This window comes from Chelonia mydas, chromosome 13 (genome assembly GCF_015237465.2).
Source record: "Chelonia mydas isolate rCheMyd1 chromosome 13, rCheMyd1.pri.v2, whole genome shotgun sequence".
Classification (NCBI taxonomy): domain Eukaryota; kingdom Metazoa; phylum Chordata; order Testudines; family Cheloniidae; genus Chelonia; species Chelonia mydas.
This window is the reverse complement of record NC_051253.2, coordinates 8,925,336-8,948,240: the sequence shown is the minus strand read 5'-3', so window position 1 is coordinate 8,948,240 and position 22,905 is coordinate 8,925,336. Positions and strand designations below refer to the sequence as shown.

Sequence of the window (22,905 nt, the reverse complement as noted above, 5' to 3'; positions counted from 1 at the left end):
ATCTGAGCCCACATGCTATCAAATGCACAAAAAAAAAAATTCCTATGGTCTCTTTCACTTATAGTAATATAACGTTCAGTTGTAAACAGTAATAGAAAACAATTCTGATGGAAATGTGATTTCCAAGTCAAAGTGTCTACAGCATGTAGCCATTCTATTGCCATACCTTCCAAGGTTGTTTTCACCGTTACCCCTTTGTTCACAACATTTCCAAATATACCACTATTACATTCTTTCAAAACAATCAGAAGGTTGGACTGGTGGTTGCTACATGAATATACCTGCAGTCTTTCTCTTTATACCTCTTCTAGCTGAGGTTAGAAGATCTAACTGTGGATCAAACATTCCTAAAACAATTAACGATTGTCCCTTAGAATACTGGTTAACATGTGACTATGAGTTGGAAGGGACGTTTTGCAGCAGAACTTTGAGTTAAAGTTTGTGTAATAGGAAGATCTGTAATGCTTAGTTATGTGAGTAACTGTTCTCCAAGAGTAGTCCCATTGAACTCAATGGAACTAGTCCCATACTTAAGTCTTTGTAGGATTGTTGCCTAAGAACTAGAATTAGTCCCTGACAGCTGCATTTACTATATTTTGCTAATCCATTCTTACAGACACCACAAATAGCACATTTCATTGTGCTCCTTTATTGATCGGGGGAAAGATTCAGTTTGACAGCAGTTTCAGAAAAACCTTCATGCTGTCCAAGATGTGGTAGAGTCATTAACTATTCTAAGCTGACATATGGAAATTTAGCATTTAATGTTTGCCCTGACACACTAAAGCAGCATCATGCCAAGTTACCAGCTGATGCCCAAGAATTTAAATAAGTACAAAAATAATATCTGAAATATTTTCTGCTGCCACTTTTGGATTTTAAAATTCATGCTTTGATTATTTTTGTTACACTTAAACTCCCTTTGGCAGGGAAAAAGGGGGTTGAAATTCCATTGCATTGCCCACTGCAGTTGGAATAAATTGATAGGATTTTGCAGCTTTTTGCAGTTGTATTTGTACAACTTCATCTTGAAATAATTTTAATTTCAGTGACTAGGCTTATAATTTTTTCAAGCATGTTATACAGTTGGCTGTACATAATTATGTTTTACAGCCTTAAGCACTTGCAATCTGCTTACCTAAACTATTCTGCTCTAAACATGGCATTTAAGTGATGGTGAAGGAACTGTCTGTAATTTACCAGTTCTGAAATTAAATGATCGGTTAATATGTCAAAAAATACTTCAAAAAATGAACAAGGATAGTCAACATGTCTGTCAGACAGAGTACAATTATCTGGAATTATAAAGACAATGCGTTAGGATCTTGAATCTTACTGGACTGTATGGTCTCTACATGTACAAAACAATCAAATATCTGATTTGCATGGAAAATCACAGAGCAAGCTTTTTGCTTCTAGCAGTCATAATTTTTGGAATGCCCTTTCCCTGGAAGTGTTCTGAGAAGTAGGTGGTGTAAGTAGATTACTGTATATCCTTTTTCAATATATTATTAATAGTAACACTTCCCACTTTAAAGCATCTTTCTTTCAATGATCTCAAGGCATCTTTGAAACATTAACTAAAGGCTTGTCTACATGGTGAGATAATGTGTTCTATAAGGGTGTGATTTCTAAATCGTACTATCATGTTGTACATTAAATGGTCCATGTAGACCCTTCTGGCGTGCACTAAAGTTTCCCTAGTGAATTTTAACATAGTACTGTTTCAAACAGCACTCTATTAAAGCACACCAGTAGAGTCTACACAGACCAATTAATACATAGCATGTCAGTGCACATTAGAAATCACACCCCTGTAGAACATATTACCCTGTGGTGTAGACAAGCCCTACGCTTCAAAACACCATGCTGTAGGTAAGGGTTATCACTGCCTGTTAGTGAAACACAGCTGCATGAGCGAACACATGCCTAATTTGCAAGTGCATTTCTTGTAACTGCATGTGCAATTTGGGTACTTGCATGAAATAATACTTGTTCATGAACAAATACTTGTCTAAATGACCATCTGTCCAGCTACCTGATTTGCTCCTACAGTAGTGGGAAGTGCATGTACTAATTAGGCACACAGTTAGGCTTTTTTGCACACGGTCCTTGGCTTCTGATGTTTTGCAGAGCTGTCTCTCTAAGTTTGAAAAGGAAATGTTGAGATTCTCTCATAAAAGGAAGCGATAGGCAGGGTTGTATAGACACTCTAAAAGCTGTAGGCTTACGGTGTTTTTAAAAGGAGAGGGCTGTATGCTGCAGTACGGTACAGCAGTCCTGTGTCCCATATTAAAGGCAGATGGGTGGGGACTATAACAGTAAGTCTTGCTGGAGATGAACTAATCTAACACACAGATAATTCAGGTTAGAGCAAACTGGACCATCAGCTCTGGGGAAATAAAGTACAGAAACTTAGTTAATGAAACAGAAAAACTTGCCAAAGATTCAGTCATATGAATACATTTCAAATCAGTGAAGTTCAGCTAAGTTTGAAATTTACTTTTTGGCAATCTCCCATCCCTAATTAATGAAGCAGTTCTGCAGACAGGAGCAGAGGCTGATGGAGTCTGAGGACATCTGTATAAGGGGGATTGGTTGGGTAAAGATATCTTTGACAAGTAGACTGTGAATGTAAGAATTGCAGCTGGGTGAGTGTGACCCAGGGATCCCTTGGGGACAACTGGCAGAGGGCACAGGGTCTACACAGGGGCTTTCAGGGATCCCCTGGGTCAGAAATATGCACAATAGTTCACCAAAGAGTGGGATATGAGGTCTCTGCCTAGAGCCATTGATCATCATAATTACTGTGAAATGTATGTGTGGACAGTATTTAAGAAGTTATGTATCTATGCTAAAAATTATGTTTGTAGGGTCTTGGAGTTCAGGCAGGTCACCAGAAGGTTACATACCTTGGAAATGTTCCTTTCAGACAGGAAATGATGCCTATCTGCCTGTCTGGTCATTGGTGCATTCTGTGCCTCACAATACGTGCCTGTCCACATATTGAACAAGGGGCAGAACGAAAGATTGTGAAATGTCCCAGAGAGGAAATTTACAGGGTGAAACAAACAGCAGGGGTGCAAGGAAACACACGGGATCCTCCATCTAGGAAGCAACTGACACTCTGCTTGTCTCATGAAAGGAGAGTCACAGCCAACATGGTTGAAAAGCTCTGCAAGGATTTTGGGTGAGCAATACTCTACCAGACACAAGAGTATTTTATTAATAAATCTAGGCTCTAGAATGTGTGTTATGGCTTTACTTTCCATGTAACCCTTTGTTGTCAATACTTCTACTTGCTACCACTGAAATCTCTGGGCTTTGTTAAGCACAGAGCTGGTTTCTCTATAAATATTTCTAAGTGCTGTGGCATTAAACAGAGCAGTGATCTGACGTGGAACAGGTAAGCTGGGATGTCTTGTTTCTTTGGAAGCAGCAGATCTATAAACACTGTGAGTGTCCAGTGGACCAGGGGCTGGACACTCTAAGGAGATACTCAGAGGGCTAGAGGGTTGCAGTGTGCCATTTGCTAAGCTGTAGGGTGGCAGCAGGACCTACAAAGCCTAAAGGGGAGTGCTTGTGGTGCCATGGCCAGTGGAGTTGGGTAGCTGACCGATGATAGGCACAGACTTTCTCATGCTAAGGGCCAGGGGTGGCAAAGTGTCTCACAGCCCTGGGTATCCCCTGGAAGCATTGCAGTGAGTGGAAGGTAGCTGGAGAAATTATCTTTGACAAAAAGGGATAACTGCAATAGGAATCAAAAGGGTCTCTGAAGATGAAGAAGGAAGAGGGTTTTGCAGAGAATTGTTGTCCTTAGATTGTTGAAGTGGAATAGTACTAGAAAGGGTCATAGGGGAGAGAGGAATAAAAGGTAGAGATCAGCAAGGGGAAATTATTTTAGGAAAATGTAAATCACAGATGGATGGAAGGGATTAGGCTAGATTCAGCAACAGTTGCCTTCAGAGGAGAGCAGGAGCTGATAGCTGGGAGTGGGATGGAGAGAGGACATACAAATTCCCTTTGCTTACCCACACCTGTAAATATTTCTGTAATCAGGTCTGGCCCCTTTGCACCACTCAGTTGTTATAAAGGAGCTGTAATCTGGATGCAAACACTTATAAAGTTTGCAGACATGATACCAGGTTAGGAGGGGTTGTAAGTGCTTTGGAGGACAGGATTAAAATTCAAAATGATCTGGACAAACTGGAGAAATGATCTGAAATAAATAGGAGGAAACTCAATAAGGAAAAATGCAAAGTACTTCACTTAGGAAGGAACAGTCAATTGCACAAATGCAAAATGGGAAATGACTCCCTCGGAAGGAGTACTGAGGAAATAGATCTGGGGGTTATAGTGTATCACAAGCTAAATATGACTCAACAGCATACCACTGCACTGTTGAAAGAAAAAAAAAGCTAACATTCTAGGATGTATTAGGAGGAATGTTGTAGGCAAGACATGAGAAGTAATTCTTCTGCTCTACTCCACACTGATAAGGCCTCAGCTGCAGTATTGTGTCCAGTTCTGGGTGCCACATTACAGGAAAGATGTGGACAAATTGGATAAATCAAGAGAAGAGCAACAAAATATTTCTTTGTCTTTGTTCAACAAGGACCTAGACAAATTGGAGGATTGGGCCAAAAGAAATCTGATGAGGTTCAATAAGGATAAGTGCAGGGTCCTGCACTTAGGATGGAAGAATCCAATGCACCGCTACAGACTAGGGACCGAATGGCTAGGCAGCAGTTCTGCGGAAAAGGACCTAGGGGTGACAGTGGACGAGAAGCTGGATATGAGTCAGCAGTGTGCCCTTGTTGCCAAGAAGGCCAATGGCATTTTGGGATGTATAAGTAGGGGCATAGCGAGCAGATCGAGGGACGTGATCGTTCCCCTCTATTCGACACTGGTGAGGCCTCATCTGGAGTACTGTGTCCAGTTTTGGGCCCCACACTACAAGAAGGATGTGGATAAATTGGAAAGAGTCCAGCGAAGGGCAACAAAAATGATTAGGGGTCTAGAGCACATGACTTATGAGGAGAGGCTGAGGGAGCTGGGATTGTTTAGTCTGCAGAAGAGAAGAATGAGGGGGGATTTGATAGCTGCTTTCAACTACCTGAAAGGGGGTTCCAAAGAGGATGGCTCTAGACTGTTCTCAATGGTAGCAGATGACAGAACGAGGAGTAATGGTCTCAAGTTGCAATGGGGGAGGTTTAGATTGGATATTAGGAAAAACTTTTTCACTAAGAGGGTGGTGAAACACTGGAATGCGTTACGTAGGGAGGTGGTAGAATCTCCTTCCTTAGAGGTTTTTAAGGTCAGGCTTGACAAAGCCCTGGCTGGGATGATTTAACTGGGAATTGGTCCTGCTTCGAGCAGGGGGTTGGACTAGATGACCTTCTGGGGTCCCTTCCAACCCTGATATTCTATGATTCTATGATTCTATGAAAAATGATTAAAGGTCTAGAAAACATAACCTATGAGGAAAGATTGAAAAAAATGGGTTAGTTTAGTCTGGAGAAGAGAAGACTGAGTGGGGACATAACAGTTTTCAAGTACATAAAAGGTTTTTACAAGGAGGAGGATGAAAATTTGTTCTTGTTAATCTCTGCGGATAGGACAAGAAGCAATGGGCTTAAGTTGCAGTTAGGAAGTGTTTCCTAATGTCCAAACTAAACCGCCCTAACTGTCAGGGTAGTTAAGCACAGGAACAAATTGCGTAGGGAGGTTTTGGAATCTCTGTCAGTGGAGGATTTAAGAATATGTTAGACAGACCATCTGTCAGGCATGGTCTCGTTATTATGTGGTCCTCCCTTGAGTGCAGGTGATTAGACTAGATGGCCTCTCAAGGTCCCTTCCAGTCCTATACTTCTGTGATTCAGAATCAGCTCTAAACAGCTTTTTGATGCTCCCCACCCCTTCCATGGTTAGAACTCTGGTGCAAGAGAGAGTCTGGCCCAATGTTTGGAGATGTGTGGAGAGTGATAGTCCCAAAATGGTTTGCCTGTCCCAGACAGCTAAGAGGCACTCTACCGCTATACAAGAGGTCATACTGAAAATTGGTTTTATTATATACCTCAGAGTATGCCTTATGGTGTACCTGAAATCAGTTTTATTTGCAGTGTATTTGGAGTGCTTGTGATGCATACAGCATGTGTTCTTGTGGTATATATGGTATGCATACATGTGCACGCTCGTATGTGTGTGGGGTGCATATGGCATGTGTATATTAGTGTACATTGTGCATACAATGTTTACAGGTGTGGTATGTGTGAGATGCGGACAGTGTGTATGTATGTTTTTGCACAGTGCACGCAGTATGTGTGCATGTGTTTATGCACTATACATAGTGTGCGTGTATGGTACATATGACATGTATGGATGTGTGTTTGTAGACTTGTGTCTGACTGTAGTGGGGCGATTGCCCCTCTCCTGGGCAGGGGTGGGGGGGAGAAAGGGTTAAAAGCAGTCCGGGAGAGGGCGGCTACTGCTGGGGAAAAGCTGATTGGCCAAACAGCCTCAGCTGGTGCCACGCCCCAATCAGGGCTCAGCTGGCCCTTATAAGAGGGCAGTGGGCCAGGAGCAAACAGTCTCCTCTAGCTGTAGAGAGAGATGGGCCTGGCTGCTGGGGAGTGTAACATAGTACGCAGGGCAGGGGAGCTCTGGCCTGGAAACCCCCACGGCTGAAGGCCTAGTAGAAGGCCAAATAGGTATTGGGGTTGCAGAGGTAGCCCAAAGAGTAGGTAGAGGCAGCAGGTCCAAACCTCCCTTGCCTATGATGATTGGCTTATACACTGCAGTCTGCCCCAGTGTGTGGGGGCTCAATGGTGATGAGCAGTAGCCAAAGACTGAAGTGAGGTGGGGGTTCTCCAGAGACTGTGGGGGTACTCCCAGGGGGAAGCACCCCACCTAAAGGGGCACTGTGGTTTGGGAGGGACATATGGGGGGGGGGCAAGCAGGACACCGGCCTACGGAGGGTGCTCCAGAGGCTGGAAGAGCTAATTCCCGAGGATGACCAGCAGGAGGCGCCGCAGGGGTGAGTCCTGCCACGTTACACTGAGTTTTGTTCACTTGTCGATACTCTATACGTGTTGCTCTCAGAGTTATTGGAGTCCCAACACTCTTCTGGCAGTATAATCTAAGGAAGAAGTGCTGCTCTTGGATGTCAGTGTTCAGCGGCCTTTGTCCTTAGTACAAAGCAGCACACGTTCATCCAAGGGCAGAATTTGGCCCTAAGAGATATGGTATGAAAAATATTTCATCTGCGAAGTTGTATAGTATCTCCATAAAAGGACACTGGGATCACAGCCATCTCTCAGAAACTACACCAATGGAAAAATAAAACAGGGAGGATTTAAACATGCATTAATGCCTGTAGCAGATTGCTGACTCACCACCGCAGCACCTCCTGCTGGTTGCCTCAGGAATTAGCTCTTTTCCAGCCCCAGAGCACCTCCTGCTGGCTGGTGTTGCTCCTGCCTCAGGCCCCCCATGTCCCTCCCGGGCCCCTGTACCCTTTACCTTGGGGTTCTGCCCACTGCAGTCCACCCAACACTTCCATGGGGAACCCCTATGCCCACCTTGCCTCAGTGGCTACTGCCAGTAGTCATCTAGCCCCCTTTCTCTTGAGCAAACTGCAGTCTGTAATGGCCACTCATCATTGGTAAGGGGGTTGGACCAGCTGCCTCTGCCTAACTCTGGGCTGCACCTCCTCAGCCCCACTACCTCTTTAGGCCTTAAACAAGGTCTCAGCCAGGGTAGTTGCCAGGCTGGAGTGCCTCTTGCCTTTCCCCAGCACTGCTCTGTGTCAGGTACCCTCCGTTCCCAGGCACCTAGGTCCTTCCCACTCCAAGGCTGGAGTGAGTCTCTTTCTAAAGCTAGAGAGAGAGTGTTCACCTTCTGGCCCGGCAGCTCTTTTATCAGCCCAGCCTGGCCCTGATTGGCTGCCTCCCAGCCTTTTCCTATTGGCTCTCAGCCCCAGTCCTCTCCCAAGGCTGGCTTTTAACCCTTTCAGGGCCGGAGCGGAGTGACTGCCTCGCTACAATGCCCTTTAATATTGTCCTTATGATAGATATTTTCTTTTAAGGAGAATTACACTTTCAACCATTTCAAGTTTAGCTCATCCCTTTGCTGATGAATGAAAGCACTTTTCCATATATTCTACACAATGTAATATATGCTATAGGAGGAAAGTATCTTGTTATATAGCTGGGATCATTAGAGACTTAATACAATGTTCGGTGTAAAAGATCACTTAGGGATGAGGGGACTGATACAGTGACAAAATTCTTAATCCCTGCCCTTCCAACATCCACAAAGTAATATCCCAAAAATTAATCTAGGCAGATTTTGAAGCCCAAAACTTAGAAATTTAGAGTTTTATTATTGTTTCTAGTGTTATACATTGTTAGCTGCTTGTAAACAGGTTTAAAGGTTTCATTTAAGGCTGAGGGTAGTGTCTCTAATCCCACTATGTGTGATCAGTGATATCTGTAGGCATAGTACCGTGTGAATTGAAATGCACTGCTATTTAAGGTCAGGAGAGCTAGACAACGGGGAAAAGATATAGCTTATTATGAAAGTAAAGGTCACACCAAGACAAATTATATCCCATGAGAGTGGAAAAAACTTCCCTTCATGAAGATACAGCAGTGTCGGTTTCTTAATGTTTACCTTTTCGCTGCCCCCACACTGTGATACCAAGAGGAATGCTACTTGAGTTGAAATACCTGTATGCTGGTTGTACAAAGACTGTTCTTTCCTCGCTGATGTGATATGCCATTAGATTTTATTTTTTTTAAACTGCTTGGACCAGATCCTCAGCTGGGGTGAATTGATGTAATTCCGTGGAAGCCAACGGAACTATACTGATTTACTTTAGCTGAGGACTGGCCTTGTTAGTTACAGTGATATAGTTAACCTTGTTAAGGTTGATATTTGCTAATTCTTCTAACCTCCTGTAACAAGTGCTTTTATTCTTCACACAGTGCCACTCTCAGGAGAGTGCTGGTCTCTCTCTTTCCTACATTGGCTTTGTGATGGAAGCTAATGGAAGGCTGGTGGATGGACCCACAAGGGTACTCTCTGAAAAGACTTCAGGCAAAATCCCAATATTCTTGCTTGGTTTTTACTTAGTCCTCACTCATGCATAGCTGTCACTGACTAGCTGCTTGAGGAAGGGCTGCAGGACTGAATTATTAATAAGGATGTCAGGTTGTAGTCCTTTATTAATAGATTAAGGAAAATGTCCTCCTGTAGCATGCAGACCAGTGACTTTCCCATCGTGACAGTTACCAGCGCTCTTTCTTGAGCTACCGGAGCAATTTCATTTTGTTTGAACTTCCATCATGCAAGATGGCACTAATTAAAAGGATGGAGTCTCCAGGCCCCCATCATTTAGTAAGGAGCCCTGGGATCTTGCATGATGGGAGACCAAACTAAATGGAATAGCCCCAGTAGCTTAAGAAAGGGCCAAGTTCTCTGCACCTGGAAATGGCTGTTGCTCCATTGGAGTGCCCCAATTACATCACCAGGGACTATGTGCCCTAGTAACTCTCACGATGGGAGCTCAGACTAGTAAAGATGGGACTGGCAGGTTTGGGTATCTCAATTCTTGCTGTGGTAAAAAAATATTGGTAACATGCGGCTATATGTTCTAGATCTTTCAGTAATGTTAGTTTTTCTATCCATTTGCCCTCCCTCTAACCCTCTGTATTTTTCAGTTTCCACAAAGTGGTACAGTTTTTCAGTCTGAAAACTAAATCTATTGCAAAAGAACTGGAGACCATTCACAGCGTTTTAGAAACTACTCTGTATCAATTAAGATTACATGTAGAAGACCCATTAGCTTTGGCCACTTCCTGTTACAGATGCATTAGCTTTTTGACCTTCATAATAACAAGTAATGAAGGTCGCTTAATTAGCTAATCATGAAGACCGTGCAACAAATTACAGTATATTGAATCTTCACCAGTAAAGAAAAAGAGACCTGATGGCAGTAGCATCAACTGTCAGCCGTTGCAGGTCCCTATCTCCACGCTAAACTCTGGCACCAGTAGAGAAGAGTACAGCAAACTTAGATGCTATATGAGTTCGACAGTCAGAGTCCTGCAGCATCCAGACTGCTAGCTCATGCTAAAACACAAGTGCTCTACAGTTGCAAACGGTATTACAGCAAAAGTTAAACTGCAGCTGATAGCAGGTGCAATTAGTATCGCCACTTTGCAAAGTCTCGTGGCCTTGAAATATCTCTCATGATTGTATTGAAAAAGGGGATTTTCAATAACACGTTAAGGTCACTTTATTAAGCCTAGTTTAGATGCTCCCTTTTCCCTTCTGCTTGGTGTTGCAGCTTCCCCTATATCACACACAGGGAAGAAAGACAAAACCTAAATAAACAAACCAGAAAAACCTGGAGGGAAAGACATAGATAAAAAGAATAATCAGGAGGGGTGGAAATCAAGGGACGTACATCCACACAGGCTCTTGCTCATGACCAGAAACTGGCCTGCTGGGAGGCTGAGTTGACGAGATATTGGCAGAAGCCAAAGAACCTGAAAACATTGGAAGCTCAGATGCAATTCCAAAATTTAGTAAATTTTCTTTGCCACCCCATCCAGAGGGTCAGTGCGGAGGAAACGGACTTCTACTGGTAAGTGTCAGCTTGGAGGCCAAGCAGATTTATGATTAGATTGCTGGCACTTACAGAGAGTACCTGTACTTGCTTGAAAGCCGCCATGAGGTTTACTACTTTGTATTTTAGTGTTTTCAAGCATCTCTCTTCACATACACAGATCATATGAGTCAGATGTAAAAGCAGAGGTTTTAATGCAGGCGAAAGAGGTTCTTAACCCCCAAAGGCCTCCAGTATAATATTTTTACTCTCCTTTGCATTGAACTAAATCAATTTAAAAAAATCTTACAGGCAAGAGTTTCCAGAGGATTCAACCTCACATGAGAGGCATCAGGCCACTAGGGCTAAGGGAACACTGGGCTAATGGACAAGACCTCCACAGTTAGGTTTTTGTGCGGGGGGGGGTTAAGTGTTTTGAGCTCTTCCTTAGGAATGTTGATAGTAGCTACATAGAAGAAATCAATAACTCAACTCTGTTTGGTATTTCCAACCTTTCTGTTTGTCAGCCCAATTGAAAGGGGTAAAGGTCCCCTCCCAGTCAGCTTGTTTGTAGACTGTCATTACGGGAAGCTGGGAACACACTACATATGATAATAGTTTTATGTTCTAGAGACTGAAGGCCTGAGTGCTACCTCTAAAACTACTTCTGCTGTAGTTAGTGGGAATTCTCCTTTAGCTCAGGTATGGCAGCACTTTTTCTTTGAGATCTGAGGGTCCTTTTTTCAAGTCCCAGCAAAGACAAATTCCTCAGAAGACAACTGCAGTTTTTTCTTTCTTTCTTTCTTTCCAGCGTCTCCCTTCCTGCCTGGGTGGCAGTTTGAGGTCACTGGAAGATGTACTAATAGAGGACAGAAGTTTAATAAATATTGTTTTAACCCAATGGTTCTCCACATTTCTCTCACATAGTTATTCTCTGTCCATTTTACTTTTGACCATGCTTCCCAAAATCAAATATGATTGGAGAGGCAGTGTTAGAAATCTGCTGTTTTACTGACTTGTAAAGAGATATTGAAATTATAGCTGAGAATGTTTACATGAGTGATTCTTAAACATACTGCAAATTCAGTTTAATAAAAAAAAACCTTAGTAGGAGTCTCAATGAGCAATAAGATGTAGCCGAATTAAAATATTGCCACTAAAATTAATGAGCCAAACTTAGAATGCTTAAATTTACTCTTAAGTGTGCTAATTTAAAGGATTTGAATATGTTTGCATTTCTTGGCTTCCATGCAACACTTGGAATACATGAGAGAATATAGCCTTCAATTATTTTCCATTTGGTCCTTGTAATGGCTAAGCAAAATAGCCAAGCTTAAAAATGAAAGAGATTTGTTTAGCATTGAAACTGTTCTACATGGCCATTAATAATTATGGAGTGCTGTGTAAAACAGAAAATCAGATTCAACTATCCAGAAGTCATGCAAATATTATTGTTACAGTTTCATTTTTTACATTGAGTTTTGTGGGATGATCGATCATATTTTTCAGTTTGTTAGTAGAAACTGAAACAGAGGATAATTTGGTCATTTTGCTTTGCCCAAATACATCCCCAGCTGGGTACACCTTCCCTGTGACCTGTAAATGACTCATTTGGTATCCAGTAGCAAATATTATACAATGACAAAATAAGTCCACGTTAACTTCATATCATCTCGTGATAGCGTATATTTCACAGCAGCTCTGCTGAGTGAAATACAGTTGTGTCATTACATGGTATCTTGGATTATACATGATTGGGTAATTCACTAACTGTTGGGGCCCCCTGAATTGCCAACTATACAGTTCTCAACAGCCCCCTGTTCCTCTTTTCCTGTCATAGAGCAGCATTGTGTCACCCTGTAGGGTGAGAAGGTTAGTAACTGCAAGACCCAGGACAGGAATTAGGAATATTAAGACTACAAGGATATGTTCAGTAGAAACAAAACAGACGTATAAAGTCTGTTACCTTGAACAAGCTCTTAAATTGAAATCTTACCCAATAGTAAAACTTATTGGAACAATATAGCTGGATATTAAATCTTGATGGAGGTTTATGTCCCTTAAGATTTTTACCTAAAAATGTGACATGAAGGATACTTAGCATGTGAAAGGGAAAGTCCATTAAAATTCAGCAATGCTAGAAACCATAAAATCAGATCTGATGACAGAACTACGTGAATTTTATATCAAGGTTTACATCATACATGTATTTTGGCCATTATGTCAGAATCTTTAAAGGGGAAAGAGTTATTGGTTTTACATCTGTGTCATTCCTTTGATCTGCAGTTATTCTGGATTTATTATAGTGTAAATGGGAGAGCAGAATCAGACTCAAACTCTTTCCAGTTATGATTTGGGAATTAATTTAAATTATTGGACGTTATTTTGGTTGGCTCAGCAGAGCTTGAACCTACAACATGCTGCAGCTTACTGAATGACACGTCTCATTAAGCCAACAGGGAGGTCTGATTGGGACTCAGGAACTGAACCAGGTCTCCTGACTCTGTCACGGGCTTCCTTTATGGCCTTGGTCATGTCACTCAATCTCTCTGGGCCTCAGTTCCTCATCTGTAAAATGTAGATAATATTTCTGTACCTCACTGGGATGGTATGAGGAAAACTCCACTAGTGTTTGTGAGGCGCTCAGGATAAGCTGAGGAGAGCCATGTCAGAACCTAGATATACAGAATTATAACGTTTGTCCTGATTCTGAATCCAATGAACTCCCCATTGAAAGTGCATTTCTTCATGTGGTTAACAATCCCAAAGGCTAAATTCCTTCCCATGTGTTTGTGGAGAGTGAAAACCCTTTTATAAAGAATGAATCCATTACAACAATCACCAAACATCAGAAGTTAATTTAATGCACACGTCACTTTAACCAGGTCTTCATACATACTGGTACAGTACCTAGCACTGTTGAAAGTTGAGGATGCTGGGAACCTCTGGGTGCTACAGTAATAACATTTTAAATATGTTAATAAATTTAACCTTTCACCATCTGTTCTGTAAATAAAAAACAGCATAATTCTCATCATCATCATAAATGTAAGATAAATGAATGGCATGCACGTGTGTAGTCTTTACTCATAGTATTTTCATAAGCATGTGTTGTGTTTTTCTCATTTACCAGATATAAATAAGATGTAAAGCTGCTCTTTCTTGATCTAGGAAATTCCCTGAAACAGTGATTCTTTTTTTAATATGGTAAACTGGTTCAGTAACTGTTCTGACAAGCAAAGCTTATATTGTATTCACATAAGTCTTAATAGATCAAAAAGATTTACTAGATTACACGCTGGGAATGGTCAGAATATTCTAGATAGGAAGTATTCTCTTTTTTAAAGTATTCTTTTTTTAAAAATCTCATTAAATGTTAAAATTACATGTTCTGATACAAAATTAATGTGCTTTTGTACAAGGAATACCTCAGTAGTGGCAAGCCATACTATGTCTCATTGTCCTCGGTCTTTGTGACCACTTCCCCATAGATAATTTCTCTCGAAAACCAAGTATTTTTTGTTTTCTTACTGGAAAGTAAGTTCAGGTAAGTGATTCACCACAATTTTTGAGTGATTTCCAAATGTTTGCAAGATGTAACAAAGTGTATTTGTTTTGCTCAATGTAGTATAATTATCTCCTAGATTTCCTTAGTGCAGCTGGATAACTCCTGTGTATCTCATGGTGTATTTCATTTCCTGGATCTGCAGTGACTTACTTACAGAAAGTTTTTAACTCTCTTTAATGCAAAGGAAAGAAATCCATGGGAAGAAGTACGTGCATCTATATTGGTCATGTATGGAGGGTTTCAAAATAGTAGCCCCCTCCTCCCAATTTCCTCAATCTGATAAACAAACCCTCATCTCCCCTTCAGAAACTACCTTTGCGCACCTAGAATGGAACTTCTTTTAATTCAGTTATTTGTGCCTCCTGCATGCACCGTAGTATTCCAGAGTATGCAGACCTTTCAGAAAATGCCCTGCCATATCTGAGATACTAACGTACACTCCTCTATAAAAATGGATTTATATGATGTTCCCATTAATTTATTGCATTCATAAACCTGGCTAGAAAAAAAATCCCTGTTTTTCACGTTGACGCATGTGAGACAGTTTTTCACAGTGTGGGGGGTGGTAGTTTGTTTATTTGTACCTTGCGTTTTCCTTCAGAAATAGCCCTGACATTACAAGAACTTCTTTTAAATGGCTGATCTAGAAATTACCTTCAGATTTAAAGCAATACAATCAAGGTTGCTAGGGTAACATCTTAGCCTGCCTTTTTATTTCCTTTTATCTGTTTCCAAAGTTCATGTCATTCTTCATGCCATATTTGATTTTTTTTGTGTGTGTTTGTTTCTCAAGGTGGGAAGGAGGCTGGGAGGAATGGGCTTTAAAAGCAATGCTGTAATGCTTTTTTCCCTAAGAAGATGTTCAAATGTAAAGCTAGCAGTCCATCAGGCATTATAACCCCGCATTAACAAGCCAACAAGCTTGTATTAGAAATGAAATAAAGGCCTCTGTTTTTAGAATTACATATGTGTGTTTACATACACATTTAGACTGGTTGAAAATGCAATCCTGGTGATTAGAGAATTGTCAAAAGGGATTAGTGGGTGTCTAGTGATTAACAGATGCCCAGCTCCAAACACCTAAAAGGGGCTGGATTTTTAGAGGGCAAGCATTTGGCACTTTGTGAAAGTCAAGCCCCCTTTGAGGTGTCTCAGTTTAGATGCCCCCAAATTAAGGTACTTATAATCACTAGTTGCTTTTGAAAATTTAGGGTCTGTATGCCCAGTCAGCCTGTTAAAATTCTAGGCTAAGATTTTTCAAGGGAACCTGAGGGAATTAGGTGCCCAACTCCATTAGACTCCTTTAAAAAAAAATCCCAGCCCTAATTATTTGTATGCATAATTTAATTACGGTTGCATAAATTGTGCATGCAAATGGATGCACTTCTGAGAATCAGGGCCAGAATGTCAGAGGGTTCTGCTTTCTGGGTTCCAAAGGATCATTGTAAACAAAAGTGGAAAAAAATGAGTTGAAAGTTTATGAAAGATCTTTTTTTCTGCAACCTAGTTCCAGGCCTTAGCATGCAGATCACCTATCAGAGTTAACAACGTTGCATATAGAAGGCTTGCAAGATTGGGACTTAATGTCCTCCTAACTATATAGCAGGTAAAGGTATTTGAATATCAATGTCACCAACCCATTGTCCATAGCTTACTGATTTGTTATCTTTAATTATTTATACAGATTCGTTCTGATAAGGACAGTGAGATCCATATCAGATACAGCATCACTGGAGTAGGAGCTGACCAGCCACCTATGGAAGTCTTCAGCATTGATCCCGTGTCTGGCAGAATGTATGTGACACGTCCAATGGACAGAGAAGAAAGAGCTTCCTACCATGTAAGTATGAAAATGTCTTTTTTTTTTTTCTTTTTTATGCATTGTACATGTATCCCCCTAATCCACAGCTCCTCTGCACTAGAATAGTGCAAAAGGACTTTGTGGCTAGAATAGACACACAGATTTGGGTCCTTCCCTGAGTTTGGGGTCTGAACTCTCAAAGTCAAAGTAAAACACTCAAAACTGCTAGATTTCAGCAGGTTTCACCTCATCACTGAATGTTTTGTGCAATTTAGATGTACAACTGTGGACCCAACTTGTTTTCTCAGAATTAGGGCCCAGGTTTGCATTTCCAGTTTATGAGGAAATGAGAAAGCATGCGAGTGTTGCCCAGCTCAGGATTTATTGATCACATATTTTACACAGATCAACTCTTTTCCCCGTGACTGAGAAAAGGACTAAGGCATTGTTTTCATAACAGATTTGCATGGTTTTCACTAAAGGTGCGATTCTGCATTGATTTGGTTAAATAGGTACATTTTGTATATGTCTACATGGGAGCTAGAAGGTGTAAGTTCAAGGAGCCAGACCTGCACTAGCTGTGATCAAACTAGCATGCTAAAATTAGAAACGTTGCCGTAGTGGCGTGAGGGGTTAATTTCCCCAGGTACATGCCTAGCATCTTGGATAGCATCATTCTTAAAGCAGCGATCTCCTCACACCACTCGCCACCGCTACACTTCTGTTTTTAGCACATTGGTTCGACTGACATGGATATGTCTCCTTGAGCTGGAATTTACACCTTCCAGCTCTAGAGTGGACATATCCTTTATGTGTAGACTCTCCGTGTTGTTTTAAATGTGCTTTACATTGGTTGGCCCTTGTTAAATAGGCAGCATAGCTATTGCCACAGTAGCATGGTAGTGTAGACACAGACTACAGCAACGGACGGGTTTTTCCCATCACTGTAGGAACTCCACCTCCCCGAGTGATGGTAGCTAGGTCAAAGCATTCTTCCATCAATCTAGCTGTGTCTACACCAGGGGGTAGGTCAGCATAGCTATGGCGTACAGGTGTGGATTTTTCACACCCTGGAGCTACCTAGTTACGTTGACCTAAGTTCTAAGTGTACACCAGGGTTAAGTTTAGCCAATGTAAGGGCTGGTCCGGGGCGGCGAGTTGTATGGGCCCGTGGTGCCCGGACTCCAGGAATATTCAGGGCTTGGAGTCCGGCTCCACCAATGTTTGGAGCTGGGTCTCTTCCCTGGCCCTCCCTGGGGTGGCCCCTGGCCCCTGACTCGCCTCTCCCCACCCCCCCCCCGCACACCTCACCCGGGCCCCGGAGCATCCTTCCCCCAGCCCTGGAGCATCCCTGCCTGAATGAAAGCGGCGCGGCTCTCCCTCGCCTGCCTGCACGGCTGGCACCAGCTGCAACTGCTGCCTAAGGCTACAGCACAGCACAAGAGCAGCGCTGGCAGCAGGCTGAGGCAGCTGGCTGCACCTCAGGAGGAGAGGGAGGAGGCACACGCATGCTTGGCAGCCCTCCCCTCACCCTGCACCCACCAGGAGGAGACGCCAAGGGGGCTTCCGGCCGGTGCCATCTGGTGTGGACCTCACTCACCTGAGCAGCTGCTGGGGCTATGAGTGTTTGACCCTGTGATCCGCATCCCCTGCAGCCACCACTCCTGCCCAATGCTGGGCATGGGGCAGCCCCATCCCCAACCCCCAGTGGGGCTATGGTGTGGGGCAGCCCCTCCCCGTATGTGCCGCACCCCACTCCACCCCTCCCAGATCCTACACCCCAGCCCTTTCCCACACACCCCCTCCAAACTCCCTCCCAGAACCTGCAGCCAAACTCCCTCCCAAAGCCTGCACACCCACCCCCTGCCCCAGCCTGGAGCCTGCACCCAAACTCTATCCCAGAGCCCAACCTCTCAACCATCCTACACCCCAATCCCCTGCCCCAGCCCAGGGCCTGTACCTCAGACCTCCTCCCCTGATCCAAACTCCCTTGCAGAGCCTTAGGCAGGTAGGGAGTGAAGTTTGAGGGGGGGCGGGCTCTGGGCATTCTGGGCACCACCAAAATTTCTACAAACCTGCCACCCCTGGGCTGGTCTACACTAAAAAGTTAAGTCAGCTGAAGTACATCGCCTAGGGCTGTGAAAACTTTCATGCTGTTTGTGATGTGGTAAAACCAACCTAAGCCCCATTGTAAACATCTTCTGTCAATCTAGTTACCTCCTCTCTGAGAGGTGGATTTGCTATTCCAGTGGAAGAATCCCTTGTATCTCTGCAGCGTACAGCACTGCCGCCAGGTCACTATAGCGTTTCTAGTGAAGACATAACCTGAGCCTGCTTTAAACTGATGTAGTGTCCGCACACAACATTACACTGATTTAGGGCATATCTTCACGAGAAAACTACTGTGGCACAGCTGTAGGACAGACCCTACAGCAAGAGAAGGTTTTCTGTCACTGCAGTAAATCTATCTCTCCAAGAGGCACTAGCTAAGTCAACAGAAGAATTCTTCCCTCGACCTAGCGGTATCCACACTGGGGCTTAGGTCAGTTTAACTGCATCACACAGGTGTGAAATTTTTCACAGTCCTGAGTGATGTAGTTTAGCCAGTGTAACTTGATAGTGTAGCAGTGGTTTAACTGAGAGCTGGTCAAGTTTGTATATAGACCAGGCCTAAAAGAATGTGAGAAACCAATATCAACATTAGGGTGTCAGAGGAAGTTACCGAGTCATCACTTGTTACTGAAGTTGGACATGCAGTAACAATTAGTCGTTTTTCATTTTAAATCGTCTGGAGGTGTTCAGACACAGACAGTACAGTGAGGAGATCATAGAAGATCTTAAGTAGGTAGATAGACTAATAGTAAATACAAGGGAATTAATAAATATTAGTAACACCAAGAGATGCTTCCGTAGACTCTACTGGCTCACAAAATGTTCTGTGTGCAGTGTAATTGGTCTGTGTCACAAAGTAGAAGCAAATAGTAAATACAGTCACACAAACTGATAAAAAAAATTGTATTACTCTTTGCATGCCAGCTGCACAAAACTTCAGTACTTCCTGCATCTGTCCATTCGCTCTTTTCTACAGTGGCTACAAAAAGTTGTTTCATAGATTGCTTTGTATCAGCATTGAACACATTCTTTGGTATCATAATAGTCATTGCTGGAGATGCCATATGTCAATGCAATGGTATGGACTACTTCCACCACTATCCTATTCCTAACTGCTCTGTCAGAGACGCACACTTTGTTAGCTTTATCAGGTGTCCAGTTAAGCAGAGTGACAATGCTTCTGTGCAAGAGTAGAGGGATAAAGAAAATAGATTACCGCTTAAGTTGGATGGAAAGAGAAATTTTCCCTGGACAAAAAAGAATCTGAAGCAAAATTATTTTATCCTCTGTGAACAACAATTATTTTGCCTGCTGTGCCCATGAAAATATGAGGAGGATTATTTTGAAAAAGGCTCTATGTCGCTTCAGTGTTCGATATTTTTTCAGAGCTGCTGGGTCATTATAACAGCTCAGCTCTTATAATTCACAAACTAACCCCTTTGATGGAGCCATTATGATGTCAAGTACAAGACACTCTGAGCCCCCCAAAAAAATGACTTAGTTTCCCATAATAATGATTTATGTGACCCAAATTTATCCTATAAGTATATTTAGATCAGAAATTTCAGGAAAGCTTGGAAAAGGCTGCTGTGTGGTGGCTGGTATCACTTCCCCAAAAAACAACTTTAATTTCTAACAGCTGGAATCAATGAGAACGTTTAATCTCATTCATGGGAGTCTCTTTTCTGGAAGAAAAGAGACCTAGGCATAACCAAACAGCTACAGCCAAATTAAGGGTTAATAAATGATTAATAGATATAATAAGCCCATTACAGGCGGCAGTAGTATATGACACAACAAATCCTGCATTTTAGGATGGGGTAGACTCGATGAAATTTGGTCCCTTCTAATCCCATGGTTCTATGATTCTATGTTTTAAATGGCTGTAAGCACATCAGTAGAAGGTGTTTATAGATAATTACAAGCCCTGGTTACAAACAAACTTTTGACTGATTGGACTTTATAAATGTCCCTTTATATAAAGTGGTAACCCAAAACACTGTGGGGAGGCCAATGTCCCAGAGTTATAGGAAGAAAGAAAGGGCACCAGGTACTTATGTGCAAGACTTCCCTACATGGGACATAACTAGACAGAGGTACGATCTTTAGCTGGTGTTAATCAGCATAGCTCCATTATTAATTATTATTATTTTATTTATTATTGTAGTTCCTAGGAGCCACAGTCATGAGCCAGGACTCCACTGTGCTTGGTGCAGTGCGCAGTTCTGGGACCAAGGAGATGCTGAGGGTGGAGTGATGCTGGCTGTGCCCCATTTTTCCTCCTCCCCTGCAATACAGCAGTCCCTGCTTTGTTGTTTTTGCCCCTGCTGGCATCCATGGCTGGCTTCTCGTTGGGTCCAATGAAGTTGATTGAGCTTATGCCAATTTACCATAGCTGAGGGTCCTGCCAATAAGCACCAATATTACTAGAGACAGGCCTGACCTCGGATCCAGACACATGTGAACTCTGGGAAAATTTGGATCCAGATTCAGGTTTGGATCTGAATTTTATAGCTCAGTTCATCTCTAGGTATTATTAATACCTAACGAAGATTCTTCTTAGCTCACCTAATAGAGTCCTGGGGCCAGATTTTCAGCTGGTATAAATCCACTTGAGATAAGTGGAACTACACCAGGTAAAGATCTGGCCCCTGCGTTTTTAGCATGTAACCTATTGAGTTATCTTCTGCCACAGGCTAGCAGTTCACCTGTGATGGCTATGTATGATCTACGCAGCTCCATTTCTTTACAGCCCCACACAGACCTAAATCTTTTTGGCATCTCTGTTGGTATCACATGCTGTCCATGTTTATTTTATTTCTAAATAACCTAAAAGCCAATAAAAAAAATCTTCCTGAGAATTAGGGAGGACACATGCCAGAGTTCTGTTTCATTAACTCGCACGTTTTCCATGTATACTTTCTTTTGTATAATTCTGATTGCATCAAGATTGCTCTTTCTAAAGCACTCCTCTTTTAATTCTCCACATTAGGAAGCATTTGCCTGATGAAGCCCACCTTTTTTCTGAGAGGAATCATATCAATTTTTAATTATTTTGGTAGTTCTGAAGCAGAACTCGCTTGTCAGCTTTTAATATTTCTCTTGAGCATCAGAGGGATGGATTTTCCAAGGCTCTGACTCGTTGTAGCAGTACTTTCTCTGTTACACAGATGTCTCTGTGTCTCAGTTTTTAAACAGAGCCAACTAACTTTCAGCAGATATCAGTGTTTAACATGGATCACTTCCCTCGACCCTTATCAGCCTGAGTTCCCATGAGCTCTCGGTATTGTAGGTGATGACTCTCTGCTTACACTCATGGACAAATCAGTGCCTTCTGGTGCTTTTCTGATTATTTCAGGTGCCAGAACTTCCTATCAAGCTGCAGTCTGGTTGATCTCTCATATATCTTCAAGCTTTGTTAACAAAACACCATCACCATAAAATCTAATATTTAGCCGTCAGGCAACGATATTCAATTAACATGCTTCATTTATATGCCTGTTTTTAAATACAGATATAGCTTGGAATAGTCCCAACCAGCACTTTGCTTCCATTAACACTTTTATTAAATGTCAGTCAGAGGTGTTTGGACAAGGGGAGATTGGTTACAGGCCAAGATGGGAATCGTTTAGACTGTGGGGGAGACAAAAAATTATTTGCAGTGTTGTAGTCCTATTGGTCCCAGGATATTAGAGAGACAAGGATGAGAGAATATCTTTTATTGGACCAACTTCTATTGGCGAAAAAAACAAACTTGCAAGCTTACACAGAGCTCTTCTTTGGGTCTGTGCAGCTCAAAAGCTTGTCTCTTGCACCAACAGAAGTTGGTCTAATAAAAGATATTACCTCACCCACCTGTCTCTGGGAGACAAAAAGACAATTAGAAACAAGGAATTTGACCCAGAGAAACTAGTACTAATTGCAATAATATTTTGAACCACGTTTACAAAAGCTTATGTGTAATTCTGGTCATTTGTGCCATAATAACTTGATTTACATGTTTAATCATGATAAAGTGTGTGCAAATTAGGCACAGAATTGTATGCCTAATTTTTTAAAAAGATCTGTCACTTACAATTATTATACATATGTATTCTCAGTATTAGTGCAGAAGTAGTATTTATATTTAACACATTTCACTGTTGACTTTGACTAACTACCTTCAGATAGCACCAGCCTCCCGTGTCATCAATAATCATGATGCTGAAGCATTTGTATGCCAACAGCTACATTTGCTCTAGAAATTGTCTGTAGAAAAAACACAGAAACCAGTGGTAGCTGCTGCCTAAGTATGTTAATGAAGACTGTCCTACTTTTAAAAATATTTGTTCAAGGGGACTGGCTGGCTCTCTGGCTGGTACAAAATGGAACTATAACTACTTTCACCAGCAGAGGATCTGGACCACTAGCTAGACATTTATATTTATGAATCCTATACAATGGTTGTTGGATTCCAACATTTTCCATTGATCCTATTTATTCTTTCTCTAACCTGCAGCCAAGATCATGCTCTCTACTTTGCGACAATTTTAATGTTTTAATGTCAACTTTATTAAACAGTTACTAAATACCTCTCCAAGCACCCAATTTAAATTCCATCTGATGGACTCCCATTTAAATGTTTTTTGTGTGTTCTGACTTCTCTTCTACCCAAGGCTGTGGTAAATGGCCTTTCAAACAGTGGTTTCTCCAGTTCCAGAAGACTTTAGTCCTTTCCTCAATCTGAGCATGCTCCTTTCCAGTTGTCAGAAGTAAACATGACAGTTGTTTTGTCATCTTCTATGCCCTGCCCCCCGTGAACAGCTCACATAC

General features: G+C 42.1%; 1 protein-coding gene across 2 annotated transcripts in view; it reads left to right on the top strand.

Annotated features, from left to right (window-relative positions):
* The window catches only part of CDH4 (cadherin 4), a 665,459-nt gene that overhangs the window by 501,749 nt on the left and 140,805 nt on the right, over positions 1–22,905 (top strand). For both annotated transcript variants that reach the window (XM_043527024.1, XM_037915875.2), the window contains exon 5: positions 15,865–16,020. In XM_043527024.1, coding sequence (XP_043382959.1) covers positions 15,865–16,020 — 156 coding nt within the window. The remainder of the gene's footprint in view (positions 1–15,864; positions 16,021–22,905) is intronic.